At 59.8% G+C, this 17,237-nt stretch overlaps 1 protein-coding gene across 7 annotated transcripts in view; it reads left to right on the plus strand.

Moving 5' to 3' along the window:
- The window catches only part of DIS3L2 (DIS3 like 3'-5' exoribonuclease 2), a 354,495-nt gene extending 338,235 nt beyond the window's left edge, over window positions 1–16,260 (plus strand). For all 7 annotated transcript variants that reach the window (XM_045164627.1, XM_045164625.1, XM_045164622.1 and 4 more), the window contains 7 exons: window positions 8,266–8,449; window positions 9,166–9,252; window positions 12,577–12,724; window positions 13,056–13,186; window positions 13,356–13,460; window positions 14,994–15,095; window positions 15,745–16,260. In XM_045164627.1, the coding sequence (XP_045020562.1) occupies window positions 8,266–8,449; window positions 9,166–9,252; window positions 12,577–12,724; window positions 13,056–13,186; window positions 13,356–13,460; window positions 14,994–15,095; window positions 15,745–15,897 (910 nt within the window). In that variant the 3' untranslated portion in view covers window positions 15,898–16,260. The remainder of the gene's footprint in view (window positions 1–8,265; window positions 8,450–9,165; window positions 9,253–12,576; window positions 12,725–13,055; window positions 13,187–13,355; window positions 13,461–14,993; window positions 15,096–15,744) is intronic.
- The last annotated feature ends 977 nt before the right edge of the window (window positions 16,261–17,237 follow it).

Here is a 17,237-nt window from a genome sequence, read left to right on the forward strand (position 1 = left end):
GCAATCCCCACCCTGGGTCCGGTGCCCTGTCCCTCGTCCCTTTTCAGGGGGCAACCCACTCCAGTATTCTTGCCTGGAGAATCCCATAGACAGAGGAGCCTGGTGGGCTGCAGTCCATGGGATCACAAAGAGTCGGACACATCTGAGTGACTGTCACTTCACTCTCTGTTGACCTAGATGGGTATGGACCCTACTCTTCTCTCCTGCACCCAGTGGCCTTGAAACAATTTTAGGGACAGCGCCTTGGACGAAGCTCCAAGGTTATTCAGTACTCCTCACACAGGGTCTCCCCCCGGGTCCTACCATCTTTTGGAAGCTTAAAGCAACAATTGGAAAAAATTACACAAGCCCTTCACAACATCTCTGCAAACTAACTCTTGCCTGTCTCACCCACACACATGCTGAGAGGAGTCCGCACGTGACCTCCCTCACCCTTCAGTCTTTGGTTTTCTGAGCCTATGTCCCCAGCCTCACGGCCATGGCCGCAGGCTGCTCCTTGCCAAGTCCAGGGCTCGCTCTCTCTTGCCTCTTCCTCCCCGGCATAAGGTCTGCACAGCGGACACCTGCCTGCCTGCACCTTGCTCCCTGCTCTCACACCCCTCGGACCTCCTCGCCCCCCCTCTGCGCCCCTGCCCCTTCCGCCCTCTATGCCTGTGACCAGCTCACTCCCGGGGCCTCACCTGCATGCAGCTCTGAACGCGGGCCTGCCCTGTCCTCCTCTGTCTCTGCTGCTGCCTGCAAGCCTCAGCCCCTCCGCTTCTGCCTGACTGCCCCGGGCCTCTGCTCCTTGCGCCCCAGGGCCATGTGTGCTCCTTCCTGACCGTCCTCATCCAGCGTCTCCCCCAGCTCCCCCGTGCGCCCCCATCCTGGAGTCCGGCTCCCCAGGCTCTGCCCTCACCTCTTAGCCCTTCTCCCTCCATCCCTTATTTTTCAGACACGCCTGATGCTTTCTTTGCTCTCCTCCATAGTTGACTCTTTCATCCTTTTCATGAAAAGTGTTTCCCACCTCTTGGCCATTGCTTGAGATTGATCTTGGATTTGTCAGCATATCCTACCCCCACCCTCGCGAGGTTGGGGGCTCCTGGAGGGCAGGCTGAGGCTTCCTGAGCAGTGCCCGGGACAGCAGAGGCAGCAGGGCCTCCAGGTCACACAGGTGGGCGGTGAATCCCAGCTGCTGGTTACAGAGCTGTGGGACCTGGGCCTGATCACCTCTTGTTTTTGCACCTTAAGCTTCGCCACGCGTCAGAAAGGGGTGAGAGCACCTCCCAGGCTGCAGGAGGATTTGATGGGTCTGTGGCCTGTCCACTGTCACAGGTGCTTAACGGACGTCTCTTCCCTTTCTCCTTGCACCGACCCACAGCGGCAGCTCCAAAGAAGTTTTAGAGGGTGAGGCAGTGAACAAATGAATGGCTGTAGATGGGAGACACCTTACTCTGGTTGGTTGAAATGGCAAGGCCACCAGCTTCCTCTAAGTGGGGATTGGTGCTCTGTAGACTTGGAAGATGGGGAAAGAGCAGGGGAGGGCTGTAGGGGAATGATGTCAATAGAGTTCTTTTCTTTGTTTTTGTTCAGTTGCTAAGTCATGTCTGACTTTTTGCAACCCATGGACTAGAGCACACCAGGCTCCTCTGTCCTCCACTGTCTCTAGAGTTTGCTCAAATTCATATCTGTTGAGTCAGTAATGCTATCTAACCATCTCATCCTCTGTCGACCCCTTCTCCTTTTGCCTTCACTCTTTCCCAGCATCAGGGTCTTTCCAGTGAGTTGGCTCTTTGCATCAGGTGGCCAAAGTATTGGGGCTTCAGCTTCAGTATAAGTCCTTCCTTTGAATATTCATGGGTTTTTTTCCTTTAGGATTAACTAGTTTGATCTCCTTGCAGTCCAAGAGACTCTCACGAGTCTTCTCTAGCACCACAGTTCAAAAACATAAATTCTTCAGTGCTCAGCCTTCTTTATGGTCCAGCTCTCACATCCATACATGACTACTGGAAAAGCCGTAGCTTTGACTATACAAATCTTTGTCAGCAAAGTGCTGTCTCTGCTTTTTAATATGCTATCTAGGTTTGTCATAGCTTTCCTTCTAAGGAGCAAGTGTCCTTTAATTTCATGGCTGCAGTCACCATCCATGGTGGTGATTTTGGAGCCCAGGAAAATAAAATCTGTCACTGTTTCCACTTTTTCCCTTTCTCTTTGCCATGAAGTGATGGGACTGGATGCTGTGGTCTTAGTTTTTTAATGCTGAGTTAGGGAATCAGAAATAGATGCATGAGGGCTGTGTACCCATGAAGAAAGGGGGCATTGTGGCAGGGGCATGGCCTTCTCGACTCCTGACTGTGCCCCTTCCTGGGAATCCTTCATCATGCACAGGCTTATTGAGCATCTACACTGTGCTGGACTCACACTGGGCTCAGGGTAGGCGGCACGGGGTAGAGAGGGGAGACACAGCCTGTGATAAAGGGTGATGACGGTGCGGGCTGAGTGCTGTGACGGGACAGGTCTGGGCACCCCGGAAACACGCAGCCGCCAGGTGGGCATCTCATGCTGCCTCCCCAGAGGCAGGGACATCAGAGAAAAAGAGATTCGAGGAGAAAAGTCTCAGATTCCAGGCTCAGGGAACAGCAGTGCAAAGGGACAGAAGCAAGAAAGAGGCCCGAGAATGGGCTGGAGTGTGAGGGGTGGGGGACAAAGAGGGGGAGGTGATGCTGGCACCAGACACGGGGAAACCTCGTTTTACCAAGAGGTGGAACTGTCCCAGGACAGTGGTCACCACTGAAGGGTTTCATGTGGGAGAGGGGCGTGACCAGATTTGCCTTCGAGAAGGAAAGCGTCTCTCTGGATGTGAAGACAGAAACAGCTGGGAGTGGCCAGAAGTAGGGAGGCCAGTTGCTAAGAGATAAGGCTTGGACCGAGGCTCTGGCGTCAGGGTGGGAAGCCTCTAGGATCTTGCTTTGCTCAGCCTGCATCCTAGGTTTGGGGCACCCAGGCCAGTCGTGCTGTAGTATGCATGATAATCATGTGATATTTAAGACCAGGTTAGTGCACGCCCATTTTTTCAGGAAAGTACATTGAGATTCAGAGAGGTTAAGAAATGTTTCTGAAATCACACTGCTTGTGAGTGGCAGAGCTGCGACTCAAGACAAGCTCCTGAGCTGATACCACTAACTTTCCCCCTTCTCCTGTTGCCTTGGGCTGTCCACATGCAGGATATCCTGTAATAAAAAAAAAAAAAAATCACGTAAAATTAGACCTTAGTATTTCATACATGTTTACACCTTTTCTTTAAGTAACGTACTTCGGCAAACGTTATGCTAGACAAGGCGTCGTTGCTGCGTGAGGAGGGCGTGTCCTCGTGTGTAGGTTGCTTGTGGTCCTTCCCTGCCATCTGCTGTAGCAGGTGATCGTGACACCTGTAGGCTTGCTCACCTCCTCCCTGGGATGAGACGCCTTCCCCTCCGGCACCCAGAGGCCCAGGGCACAGGTGGCTGGGGTGTTGCGGACTGAGTGCCGCTGAGCTTGCATCCGGCGCGGCCCCGGTGAGCCGTCCATGTGTTTGTCACAGCAGAGCCTGCCCCGGCCCTCCAGGTCACGGGGCCCCTGGTGGCACTGGGCTCCAGATAGATGCTCAGCCGATGCCAGGCCTGGTGCCTGGCTCTGTCCATGTGGCCTGCTGTCTGGAAGATGCTCCCAGCTGGTGGCCTTTCCTGAGCCCTATTTAGGGCAGTTGTCAGGCGGAAGCTGAGATCCAGCACACACACACACACACATACACACCGCCTTCCCTGCAGAGGGGAGTGATCTCACACCTGTGTCAGGCTGGGGCGGGGAAAGGGTTACCATCAGGGCAGGGGCCCCGACCAGGGAGCATGCCTGGTTCCCTCCCCACTTGGGTATCAGACCCGAGTGTATGCAGTTTGCTCTCAGAGGACATCCTAACCACCCAGGGCATCTTGCAGCCCCATCTGAGCTCTGGCTACTGGCCTGGGCCTGCAGCTCTGCCTCTCAAAGGTGGGAGAAGATCAGAGTCAAGGGTGACAGGTCAGCGGCGGAAGCTTCTTCTAATAGCCTATTCCTGCCCGAGCAAAGCCCTCAGCCCAGAGCTGGCCTTGGACAAGGAAACACACACTGACTGGGAGCCCAGAGACCCCTGGGCCTCGGTTCGCAGCGCTGCAATTTACAAAGCAAGGCTCTCTCCTGCCCAGAAGTTTGTGGGTTCTAAGCAGCTCCTGCCACGTCCTGGGTCCTGTGGGAGGAAGATGCTGGCCTCCCCCTGCAGGCCTGTCCAGGAACTGACCCACGAGGGGCCCAGAGAAGCCCTGAGAGAGGGGCCCCTTCACTGGCCCAGATGAGAGCCCCCAGGACTGGCCAGCCGCCTCCCATTCCGGGTGCCCAGCCCCGTTGCTGACTGTGAATCTGAACTCACTAGAATCTGACTGCTGACCGCTGGCCTTCCCCTTGCCCCGACTGCACAGGGGACCCCCCCCCCCCACCATCTGTGCTGCACCCTCCAGCTGCCCCCAGGGCTCTACCGGCTCGGGCTCCAGGCCCCCGCTCTACTTTCTCACGTCCACACACTTGCGTTTCCTCTCTCCCCCGCCTCCCACCTGCAGTGATAAGGACAGGTTGTGGGGAAGTGGCCCCTGAAGCTGTCCTAGACACTAGGGGTCTGTGTCCCATCCCTCCCAGGGGACATTGATGTTTTTCTGGCAGGAATGCTCTGCCTCTCCAACCATGTTGGAACGACATGGTTCACAGGCTGCCTCTTAACCCCTGGCCCCTGCCCTGAGGGAAGCACGGAGATACCCAGGGGTGGGAGCCCCCAGAGGCACCAAGGGTCTCGTCCAAGGTCAGCCCCCGTGACCAAGGCGTCCCCGGACTCTCTTCTCAAGGTAAACAGCAGCACACTTGTCTTTGTCTTACCACCCCAGCTGACGCGTGGGACAGTACCAGGGCCCAGGGCAGACAAGTAATGGGGTGACTGGAGAAGCGGGGCCTAAGGGCTGTTGTCGCTGCTGGGGCTCCGGGCTTCACCCCCACCCTCCTGTCCCTTCTCTTTGGGGTCTCCTTCTTAAGGTGGGGTTGGGGGAGGGGCCCTGCAGGAAATAGAGGCACGAGCACAGCCCCTGACTGGGGAGTCCCTGCACATTCAGTTCCTTTGACCCGAGGCCGTGTGGGTGGGGGCTCAGGCTGGAGCCCCCAGCCCTGCCCTGCCGCGTGCCAGTCCTGGGCTGAGCTCACACAGCCCTGTCATGGGGCCATGCTGTCCCCTGCTGGCCACGCCGTGAAATGCATCCCAGGTCAGCCCCAAGATGCAGGATGGAGACACGGGGCTCTGAGGAGCAGGCCGGGTGCCCACCCCATCCCCACCCACCCCCAGCCACAGCGACACTTGGACTGCATAAGGAGACATGTCTGGATCCACCTGGCACACAATTGTGTGTGCTGAGCGGGCAATGAATAGATGAATGAACTGTGTCTGAAACATTTAGGTGATAATACTCCGCAGGGTCTGACCAACAGCAGTGTGGGGAGAAAAGTGTTAGTGACTCAGTGGTGTCTGACTTTGCGAGCCCATGGACTGTAGCCCGCCAGGCTCCTCTGTCCATGGGATTCTCTAGGCAAAAATACTGGAGTGGGTTGCCGCGCCCTTCTCCAGGGGAGCTTCCAGACCCAGGGATCGAACCCGGGTCTCCTGCATTGCGGGCAGATTCTTTACCATCTCAGCCACCAGAAAGCAGATAAGACATATGTAGCAGGACTTGAGACTCCTCTTCAGGGGACCAGAGCTAAATATGAAAACCAATGTGAGGTGTCACATGGTGCTAGACTGTGACATAAGTGGCCCTAGACAGGCTCAGTCGTGTCCAACTCTTTGTGCCCCCATGGACTATACAGTCCATGGAATTCTCCAGGCCAGAATACTGAAGTGGGTTGCCATTCCCTTCGCCAGGGAATCTTCCTAACCCAGGTCTCCCACATTGCAGGCAGATTCTTTACCAGCTGAGCCACAAGGGAAGCCCCCCTAGACAGGCTGACCCTCGTCACAGTGGCTAGTCGTGCAGTAAGTGCCCAGGAGTGATGGAGGTGGCCTTCATAGAAGCGTGGAGAGGTCAAAGGGGGCGTCAGATGACAGGGATGGAAATCACAGGACCCCACGAGGAGACCCCAGGCCATTTAGCATGGAAGGTAGAAAGAGGGAAGCACCTCTCGCGTTTTTTTTGGGTTTTTTGGCTTGGCCTTGCTGCACCAACTGCTGGATCTTAGTTCCCCAATGACCAGTGCTTGAGCCATGCCCTTGGCAGTGGAAGCGTGGTCCTAGCCACAGGACCTCCAGGGAATTCCCAGCACCTGCCGTGTCTTTGATGCTGATGTCACACCAGGCACATTTTCCTCCTGTTGTTTCACAACCATTCTGTGAAATAAGTGCTATTATTATCCCTGAAGAAAATGGATCAGACACGGTCAGTGCCTTGTTGGGGTTCTACAGCAAGGACGTGCTGGAGCCAGGATGCAGGCCTCAACCTTCAAGATTTGGTGGTCAGGTTCCCACGTGTGAACTCAAGGGTTTTCAGCAGGAAATGATGTGCTCAGGACAGATGATAGGGAGGTCGGATGGCCACTTGAAAGACTATTGCTGCAACCCAGTAGGGAAAGGAGAAGCTCCTTATTCCACACACAGGCCTCCTAGATGGCAGAAGGGCCTCTGAGACCAGACCTGTGGTCTCCTTTGCCCAACCTCTGTCCTGTGGTGGGTGGTGGGCTGGAGGCGGCCCAGCAGGGTACCCAGAGAGGAGGAGCTGGCAGTGCAGGCGTGGGTGGACCTCCTCCCAAGGTCCAGGCCTGGCACCAGTGGTGTTTGGCCTGGGGCATCCCACCACTCTTTCTCAGAGGGAGGGCTTTGTTGAGGGGCGGACATGCTGTGGGGGGGCAGCTTGTTAGACCAGAGCCAGTCCTCAGCAGGGAGGCCCATCAGGAAGGCGGGGCTCTGCCTGCTCACACTCTCTTCCCCCCTCACCTGCTGTGACTTAAGAGCTCAAGGAGGGGATGGGCTCACCCCAAGCACTGCCTGTACCTCCAGGAAGGGGACGCATATCCCCCAACTGCCGCCCAGCCTCCCGGGGCTCCTCCCCGACCTCTCCCGCCCCCATGGGAGCAGCACGGGTTTGACGTGCAGCCCAGCGTGGGCTGCACTGAGGAGGATCTCCCCGAGGCTGGGCAAGGGCCTGCGAGTCTCCGCTGCGGTGGTGGCGTGGAGGGGGAGGGGCAGGCTCTCCCATACAGTATGTTTGGGCGTCCCAGGTCGCACTAGTGGTAAAGAACCTGCCTGTCAATGCAGGAGACATAAGAGATATGGGTTCGATCCCTGGGTTGGGAAGATCCCCTGGAGAAGGGTATGGCAACCCACTCCAGTATTCTTGCCTGGAGAATCCCACGAACACAAGAGGCTGGTGGGCTACAGTCCATAGCGTCGCAAAGAGTCAGACACGACTGAAGCAACTTAGCACGCACGCACACACACTATGTTTGCCTTGTCCCCAAATGCCTGAGTTTCCTCTGCCACCTGTGACTCTCCTGTTCATCCTCAGAAGCCCTCATCTTGCCAGGGAGGAAAAGGAGCCAAGCGCTCCTGGGAACAGGGAGCCCTGGGTCTGCACAGCTGCCTCTGCACAGCCCCGCAGAGCCCCCTGGGTTCTCCTGGCCCGCCCAGGCACAGGAGATGCCCCCAGTGTTCTGGGAGACTTTGTCATTCATCAGAGATCTTTACTAATCACCTTCTCTGGGTCGGGTGAGGTCCCAAGCACTGGGGCTGCAGCCGGGAATAAGACAGGCACCCTCCCCGGACCCCCATCTGGTGGGAGACGCAGCGCATGAGCTGACCCATCAGCAGAGAGGAGTACAGACTGGTTAGTGCAGTGAGGGGCATGAGCAGAGGGATGAGGGAGAAAGCAGCTTGCGGGAAACAAGCTGGGATGCGTGCTCCGGGATGATCTAGAGAGATGAGGTGGGAGGTGGGGGAGGGGAGGGCGGCAGGGAGGCTCACGAGGGTGGGGGGTTATATGTATACTCACAGCTGGTTCATGTTGTTGTACAGCAGAAACCAACACCACTATTGTAAAGCAATTATTCTCCAATTAAAAATAAATTTATAAAAATATATTGGATGCCAGAAGGGCATCTTTAAGCCAAAACAAGGATACAAGAGAGCCAGCCAACCGAGAAGCGAGAAAGAATGACCCCCCCACGTTCCCACCCCACCCCCCGCTGCAGGCTTGTGGAGGAGTTCATGCTTTTGGCCAACATGGCCGTGGCCCACAAGATCCACCGCGCCTTCCCTGAGCAAGCCCTGCTGCGGCGGCACCCCCCACCCCAGACCAAGATGCTCAATGACCTGGTGGAATTCTGTGACCAGATGGGGCTGCCCATGGACTTCAGCTCTGCAGGCGCCCTCAATGTGAGTGCTGGGAACATGGGGGCTGGGGAGGCCCTGCTGGGGAAAGCAGGAGGCAGGCCAGGAAGCCAGGGTTCAGCAGCCAACTGCATCCCACCAGGGTCCCTTGCCCTTCAGCCCGGTCTCCCCCGCAAGGGAGACAAAAGGCCCTGGGGACAAGGCCTTCATCTTGCAGGGCCTGGCGGGGAGCCCAGGAGACTGAGGGGGTGCCCTCAGGCCTAGCTGTGGGCAGGGGTCCTGTGGGCAGGAATGGGCTGTGCTCAGGCTCTCTCAGGGCACCAGGATTGGTGGAAACCAGAGGCTGTTTTTTATGGGGGGCTTTCAGATACCCGCCCCCCGAGAACTGAGCATCACATGACTCAGGAATCCATGGCCTCCGCCCTGATTCCACAGCAGGGGGACTGGCCCCATCTGCTCTGGGCCTGGGGTGCCTGAGGTCAGACAGGAAGCCAGTCTGTCCAGGCCAGCCAGCCAGATGTGGAAAGACTTCCCTCGAGCCAGGACCCTTGAGGCAGGCCCAGCCTGGAACACAGGCTGGGGGCTGCTAGCCGTCCCCCACCCCACCACCAAACCCCTGCAGGCCACCCGTGGCCATCTGAGCAGGACTGGGGCCCTCGGCTGGTCTTTCCTCCCAGAGCCAGGTCTCAGGTGATCAGCAGGGGACAGGGCCCCCAAGCCTCTCTCCCCAGGCCTGACTGCATTTCATGTGGTTCTTCTAGAAAAGTCTGACCGAAATGTTCGGAGATGACAAGTACTCCCTGGCCCGGAAGGAAGTGCTCACCAACATGTGCTCCCGGCCCATGCAGGTAAGGCAAGGCCAGTCCTCCGTCCACCCCGCCTCCCGCCCCGGGAGCACACAGGACCTCTCCGGGCTTGGAGAACCTGAGGGGAGGTGTGGGGAGAGGGGCAATGTGGGGAGGAGGCCCCCTGGGAAGCATCCAGAACAGGTGGTCCCTGGGCTCCCTGCCACCTCTGGCTCTGACTTGCCAGCCTGTCCTGCTCAAGGGCCCCTTGTCTGGGCCTCAGAGGAGCCAACTGAGCCTCACTTCTCCCCCTGCACAGCCCCTGGGGCTCTGTTTCCTGACAGCAGGAGGGGAGCCACCCCAGGCATCCCCCTGCCAAGACTCCAGGGCCTGGTCCCCACAGATCAGACCAACTTGGGCTCAAATGCGGCCTGGTCAGCAACTCATGGGCAGATGGGGACCTGGAGCAGGAAAGTGCATTGGTCTCCCTGAGTCCTCAGCCCCCACTGTGGCTTGGGGACCCCAGCCAGAGAAGTCTCCTTGTCCCAGATGATCACGAGAGGAGGAATCAGGCATGGGGCTCTGTCTGCAGCTGGAAGACAGGCTGGCCACCCAGGAGGTAGACAGTGGGCTGGCTTCTGGCCACCAGTTTCAGCCCTCCAAGGCTGAGCTTGGAGGCCCTGGGGGGCCAAGCATTTAGGAAGGACCCCTACCTGCTGGCCCCCAGTGCCCTGTCTAGTCAGCACGCGCTGCCAGTGTGAACAGGAGCAGTGGTGGGCCCAGTGCAGCCTAGGGGTGCTGTCCAGAGGCTCCGTCACTGGGCAGATCCAGTCTGTCCACAAGAACCTCAGCAGCTCACAGTTGACTTCTGAGGCCTCTGGCTCTGCCAGGAATGGGGCCATCAGGTCCATTTGGGTCTGGTCGGAGAAGGCAATGGCGACCCACTCCAGTACTCTTGCCTGGAAAATCCCATGGGCAGAGAAGCCTGATAGGCTGCAGTCCATGGGGTCGCTAAGAGTTGGACACGACTGAGCGACTTCACTTTCACTCTTCACTTTCATGCATTGGAGAAGGAAATGGCAACCCACTCCAGTGTTCTTGCCTGGAGAATCCCAGGGACCGGGGAGCCTGGTGGGCTGCCGTCTATGGGGTCGCACAGAGTTGGACACGACTGAAGCGACTTAGCAGCAGCAGCAGCCATAACCCTTCCCGCACTCACAAATGTCTGCCCCACACCGGGCACCATAAAGCACCTCCCACCACCAATGGAGAGGGAGGGCGTGCATCTCTGGCCACTGGGCTTGACACCACAAACGAGGCCAGTGGGGACCCCATTTCGTCCACCAGCCTCTGGAAGCCACTCACCCCCAAGGTGAACCCAGCCCTGAAGCTCCAAGGGAAGGGGTCCCGTCCTCAGTCACCCAGAGCCTGACAAAGACCAGACTCACCCTGGCCTCGCCTGCAGTGACCTCAGAGACCAGCCTCGGCCTGGGATCTGATCTCAGGGAGGGACCAGAGAGACCAGGGTGCCTGGTCCTCTGTCTCTGCCCCATTTCTGGGTCCTCATCCAGGGCCCTCCGTCCTCATCCAGGGCCCTCCGTCCTCCTCACCCAGCTCATCTGGGGACCTGGGCCACTGCTGATGACAAAGGCCAAACGTGGCTCTCGGGGGAGGCGGCTCCCACCTCCCTCGTTGACTCACCCCAGACGTAACCAGGGCCCATGGGGACCAGAAGGGAAGCAGAGCCGGGCAGCAGAGCAGGTCTGCTCCAGCTGCGTCCTGGCTTCCGGGGCCTTCGATCACAGAGTAAGTGGAGCTGGCTGTGTGTTTGTCCCAACACACAGGAGGGTGTGAGAGAGTGTGAGGGTGTGAGTGTGAGCAAGTGGCAAGGGAGGGAGCGAGTGAACACACGTGGGTGTGACTGAGTTCCTGGCCGAGAAGCCTGGTCACTGGCTCCCGGGCATCATGGCATCTTCAGGGACAGTGGCCCAGGCTCTCAGCACAGCTGCACCGTGGGAGCCGGGCTGTTTGCTGTTTCCCCAGCGACACTCAGTGTCTCCCCCGAGCCTCGGTCCTAACTCCTGCCCTACAGGAGGCCCTTCTGACCTCAGCGCTCAGTGTCTTGGTCTCAAGACAGGTTGTTAGAGACAAGAAGGGCCAAGGTTGGGAGGCTGACCAACTGCTGCCTCCTTTGGCTAACGAAAGGTCAAGCCTTGGGGGCACAGGGGTGCCAGGGTGCAGGCATGGCCGTCAGCAGGTCAGGAGTCAGGGCCAGAGGGCTGGAGGTTGGTCAGTCATGACCCAAGTCAGGGCCAGGGCCAGAGAGGACAAGCCAGGCACCTGTTTTGCTCTGGGTGGGGGCATCCTGGACCTTCTCTCCTACCTCGCACTCTGGCCACATGGGGCCATCGGGCTTGTGTCCTGATGAAGGACACTTCTGGCCCCTGGCCCGGCATGGCCATGGTTTCCCACATAGCCACCCCCAGCCCTGTCCTAGGGAGGGGCAACCAGAACTGTTCCTTCCTCCTGGGTCCTGGCAGTGACAGCCCCTAAAACCCAGCAGTGAGCTCCTGTGCACGAGGATGGGTCCAGCTCCTCCTCAAAGTCCTCTAACTTCAGCCCGTGGTCCCCCTGCCCTTCCCCCCACCTCCCCGAGGGCTTGCACGGCTGCTCCCCCAGGACTCTGAGAGAGGAGACCTTTCAACATCTTAAGGGTTCCTAGCAAGAAGCACTGGAGAAGGCAATGGCACCCCACTCCAGTACTCTTGCCTGGAAAATCCCATGGACAGAGGAGCCTGGTGGGCTGCAGTCCATGGGGTCTCTAAGAGTCGGACACGACTGAGCAACTTCACTTTCACTTTTCACTTTCATGCATTGGAGAAGGAAATGGCAACCCACTCCAGTGTTCTTGCCTGGAGAATCCCAGGGATGGGGGAGCCTGGTGGGCTGTCGTCTATGGGGTCACACAGAGTCCAACACGACTGAAGTGACTTAGCAGCAGCAGCAGCAAGAAGCACATGTCCTTCCCCCGCCACCCCCCACCGCAGTGACTCCACTTCCAATCCCCAGCAGAGGGGTCTGGGTAAGCCCCACACTGGGCCTCATCAGGAGATGGGTGAGGGCCCCCATGACTCCAGTCAGCCCCATGGCAACCCCGAGGATAACCACCACCACTCCACCCCCACCCCCACCCCCCTGCCTCACATGGAACAGTCCCTGGTCTCTGCAGGCCTCCCCAGCTTTCTTCAGCTGTCCACAGCCTGGCAGGTGGGCCCATGCCCCCAGCGCCCCTCCTGGTGAGTCTCCCAGGCTTGCAGAGTATACCGGACCCCAATCTGGTCCGGCCCAGCTCTGAGGTTCCCCCCCATTTCTCCCCCCACCCCCCAGATGGCCGTGTACTTCTGCTCGGGAGCTCTGCGGGACCCAGCCCAGTTCCGCCATTACGCCCTCAACGTGCCGCTCTACACGCACTTCACCTCCCCGATCCGCCGTTTCGCGGATGTCCTGGTTCACCGCCTTCTGGCCAGTGCGCTGGGTAAGGGGGCAGCCCGGGGGGGGCGGTGCCAGCCATGCCCAGAGTGGGTGCCTGGCGGCTAGAGACCACAGTGCCATCCCTGGGGAGGCCTCACTGGGTGGGGTGGGCACCCTGAGCCGCAGGGCAGCCTGTGCCCAGAACCTCTCCCTGTGAGCACATGCTCGGGGCCCCAGGGCCCTGACCGTGGCCACACCCCTTTCTTGGCCCTCCCGAGCCCAGCACAGGCAGGCCTCACTCCGCCTGGGCCAGTGGCACTGTGCTGCCGCTCCCGGCGCCTTGACTGGTGCACACAGGGCGCCCGCCCGTCAACCCCAGACCACGCTCTGTCCAGGCTACCGGGAGCTTCCAGACGTGGAGCCCGACGCCCTGCAGAAGCAGGCGGACCACTGCAATGACCGCCGCATGGCATCCAAGCGCGTGCAGGAGCTCAGCACCGGCCTCTTCTTCGCCATTCTGGTCAGGGTGAGGCCACCAGCTGTTCCCGCCCCTTTCCCTCCCTGCGCCCCACCACCCCGCCTGGCGCCTACACGAGGAGTCCCCCGGGGAGTCCGGGCCCTTCAGCAGCTGGGGTGGACCCCAGGGAAACGCCGCATTCCTTGGCGGAGCCCTGGCTGGAGCCCTGCCCCCGCAGGAGAGTGGCCCCCTGGAGTCAGAAGCCATGGTGATGGGCGTCCTGAACCAAGCCTTCGACGTGCTGGTGCTGCGCTATGGGGTGCAGAAGCGCATCTACTGTAACGTGAGTGCCGGGCTCCTGGGGAGTCGGGATGCTCTGGGCTGATTGAGGATGCTCTGGGCCCCAGGGAGGAGTCGGGATGCTTTGGGCTGATTGAGGATGCTCTGGGCCCCAGAGGGGTCGGGATGCTCTGGGCTGATTCAGGATGCTCTGGGCCCCAGGGGAGTTAGGATGGGAGGGCAGAGGGAGCACCAAGCTGTGTCCACTCAGCACACTTCCTTCGCACCTGCCTGTCCCTGTTCCCGCTGCGGGTCTACTTCGTTTTCCCAGCATCTGCTGTGGTCTCGGCCCAGGGACAGCCCTTATTAGACTCGGGAGCAGGCAGGATGGGAGCCTAGGCCAGGAGCCCGCATCCCTGTCCACATGAGGTGGTGACACTGACCTCACTCGCCTGTGGCGGCACCAAGCCCACCGAATGGGCCTGCCGAGACACCCAGGGGTCCTGCCTGCGGCCAGGGGGCCAGGTCAAAGGTCGGCCTTGGGCCTCTTTCCCAAGGACTCGAGCAACCAGAGACCAGGTCCGTCCCAAACTAGTGTAGGCTGCAGGGAAGGCAGGTTTAGGAGAAATTTTTTTTTAAGGAACATGGGAAAAGGAAAGATCAGAGAGAATGGCCCGAGGCCACGCTGGAAGCTGTGTCTCCTGAAAAGAAGGAAGAGGCCAGCCTTTGTCTCTGTCCCGCTCTGGGGGCACTCTGTTTGAGGTTCTTTCTGAGGGTAGTTGGTGCCAGTCCAAGGCCACCTGAGGAACCTGTTCTAGCGGACCTCTGACCCCGGCTGTGATTTCCTGACACCCAGAGCACTTTGGGGAGTGCAGAGCCCAGCACGGATTGTGGAATAAACACAGTATGAATAGAATGGACTAAAGCAGGGAGACAATATGGAGTCCAGCAGGAATCAAGTCGGGCTCCTGTTGGGAATTCCCCTGGCTGTCCGGTGGTTAGGGTTCTGCACTTTCATTGCTGAAGGCAAGGGTTCGATCCCCAGTCAGGGAACGAAGGTCCCACAAGCTGCACGATGCAGCCAGGAAAAACGCTGGACTCTTGTCCTGAAGTTCATCGACACAATGGGATTCAGGTCTCGGTTGTCTCTGCTCACAGCCCGGCCCCTCCTCTGTCTGTGCTAACAGACCCAGGCCGGGAGGGGTGGCGGCCCTCCAGCCCCAGGTGCCCGGTCCACTTCCACCTACATGAACAGTCCCTGATGAGATGGACAGGGCTGCCACCTGCCCCAGCAACACACGGAGCCCCCAGCCCCTCCCCGCCGCTGCCCCTTGGCGAAGGTGGCCTCCCCGAAGCGAGCCAGAGGCAAGAGGCGAGGGTTGGGGGGTCCTCCCCCATCAAAGGTCAAGCAGCCCAGAGCCAGGCGGCAGGGCGGGGAGCTCCATCACGGGTCAGTCAGAGGTGGGCCAAGGCGGGGACTGCTTCCAAGCACTGGGGGCAGGGGGGACCTTGCAGGGTCAGAGGTTAAGAGGTGGTACCTGGAGCCTGAGTCCTGAGGCGCAGGCGTGTGCACTGCCCCCGCCCCCCCCACACACAGATGCTGCCCCTGCGGTCCCACCATTTCCAGAAGGTGGGCAAGAAGCCGGAGCTGACACTAGTCTGGGAGCCCGAGGACTTGGAACAGGAACCGGTGCAGCAGGTAAGGCAAGGGTGGGGCCGCCTTCCCAGATCCGCGCTGCGTCCCCGTCTGCCCAGCTCTTTGGCGAGCCCCCTCCTGCCTCGTGGGGTGTCCTCTTCAGGGCTCCCCTCCTAGGTCCCCCTGCCCCCACCCTGCACCCAGCTCCCCTCAACCCTGGGTGGGAACTCAGGTTCCCCACCTCCCCACCCTGTGGGCCTGGCCTCCTGGGATCGCCAATCTGGGGAGAGGCCGGGCCTCCGCCTGCCCCTCTAAAGCAGGGGGTCCTCAGCTTTGGGGTCCTTTTGAGACTCTGATGAACGCTGTGTAGACCTCCTACCCAGGAGGACAGATTTCACCTACAGCGGGCCTCAGAGGCCAGACCCAGATGGTGAAGTTTTCTCCCTGGCACTGAGCGGCCTCCACTAGGCATCGCACACAGCAGCATCGGGCTCCTTCCCTTCTCGCCAGGACCCCATGGCCTCCTCAGTCCTTGAACAAGCACGGCTTACTGATGGGCCCGCGGAGGCTGAGACAGGCAGAGCCAGTGCCCCTGGGGCCCAGCCGGGTGGACTGGCAGAGCTGGGCTTTGCCTGAAGCCCCAGCCCCAGCCCCTGCTGTGCCCCTGGCTGGGCCCTCCCCAGTCACCCTGCCGGGCCCTCCTCACCCTCAGGTCATCACCATCTTTAACCTGGTGGAGGTGGTGCTGCAGGCAGAGGCCACCGCCCTCAAGTACAGTGCTGTCCTGAAGAGACCGGGCACCGAGGGCCTCCTGGACCCGCAGGACCAGCTGGGGTGTGGTGACCACAAGGAGGAGCAAGACTGAAGCCACCAGCCTGGCCGCACCCCTCTCCACCCCTGCCCCTCCGCCCCTGCTGGTTTTTAGGAATAGGACCTTTTGACACCAACAGGGATTTTTTTTTTTAATTTGGTTTTTAACAACTCAGGGTTTTGTTTTTATTTTTTCATCCTGTTCTATTTCTGCAGTGCAGTTTTTAAGCTGGAGTGGGTAGAAGGTGGGGCTGGCTGGACGGAAGGCTGAGGCCTGGCCGGTGCTCAGCCGCCCAGAGCTAGACCCGGTCCTCCCGGAGGTCAGCCCCCCTTCTGCCCGGTTACCCACTGCCCGCCCCTGCCCAGGAAACCAGGAGTTTTCAGCAAATCAGTGTCATGGAATAAAATCAAGTGTGAAGTGCTGTCTGGTGTGTGGGGCAGCTGGGTGCCCCTTAGACCCAGGACGTGGGGCCTGGCCTGGCTCCACCCCTCACAGCTCAGCCGGGGCGGCCGCCCTCAGGAATCTCCCATCAGGTCCAGGAAGATTCACGGAGCGGGCCGCATGGCAGATGGACGCCAGGGCCTCAGTCTGGCTGATTAGAAATGGAATTAGAATGCCAGACGGCAAGTGCACCCATCTCCCTGTGTCCATCCCCACCCCTCACTTCCTGCACCCCATGGCCTCAGAGAGGGGCCGGGATCCTGTGACACCCCCACTGCCAAGGCCAGAGCTCTGGAAGGGAAACAGGTGAGGTCTGGTGGTTTGGTGATGGGTGAAGGGGTTTCTGCAGCCCGGGCAGCCTGACTGAGAGCCTGAGGGTGAGACATCTCCACCTGCCCCCCACACCCTGCCCGGGGGGATCAGCCCCCTCTCCTCCAGCTGTCCCCGAGGGCCACCCACGGAGCCTGGGACCCGAGGGCAGAGGAGAGCTTCCTCAGAGGGACACCCTCAGGGCAGAGCTGGGTCAGTGTGCTGGGTGGGTCCAGGGCAGCATGGCCCCAGGCCGGACACCCTTCCTCACGGCCCCAGAGCCCCGGACCCCGGTGAAGCGTAGCCAGCTTGGTCAGCAGGGAAGGTGTTTGCTGCCTGGACTTGCCAGGGAGGCAGAGGCTGGCCTCGCCCCGATGGGCCCAGAGCCGAGGGACCTGTAGCAGCCCCAGCACCTCCTCCCATTTACAGAAGGAGAGCCGCACCCAGAAAGGGGGCAGGTCTCCAGCCAGGCCCAGCATTTGGCACCTGCCCGCCCCACACCCCCGGCCTGAAGGCCCAGAGCAAGTGGCCCAGTACTCTTCCCACCTGACTGCAGCCACGTCCTTCATCCACATCTGCTCAGACCGCAGGTGTCGTGGACACCACCCGAGTGCCGTATGCTGGGGACACACCCCCAGGCTCAG

This window comes from Bubalus bubalis, chromosome 2 (genome assembly GCF_019923935.1).
Source record: "Bubalus bubalis isolate 160015118507 breed Murrah chromosome 2, NDDB_SH_1, whole genome shotgun sequence".
NCBI lineage: Eukaryota > Metazoa > Chordata > Mammalia > Artiodactyla > Bovidae > Bubalus > Bubalus bubalis.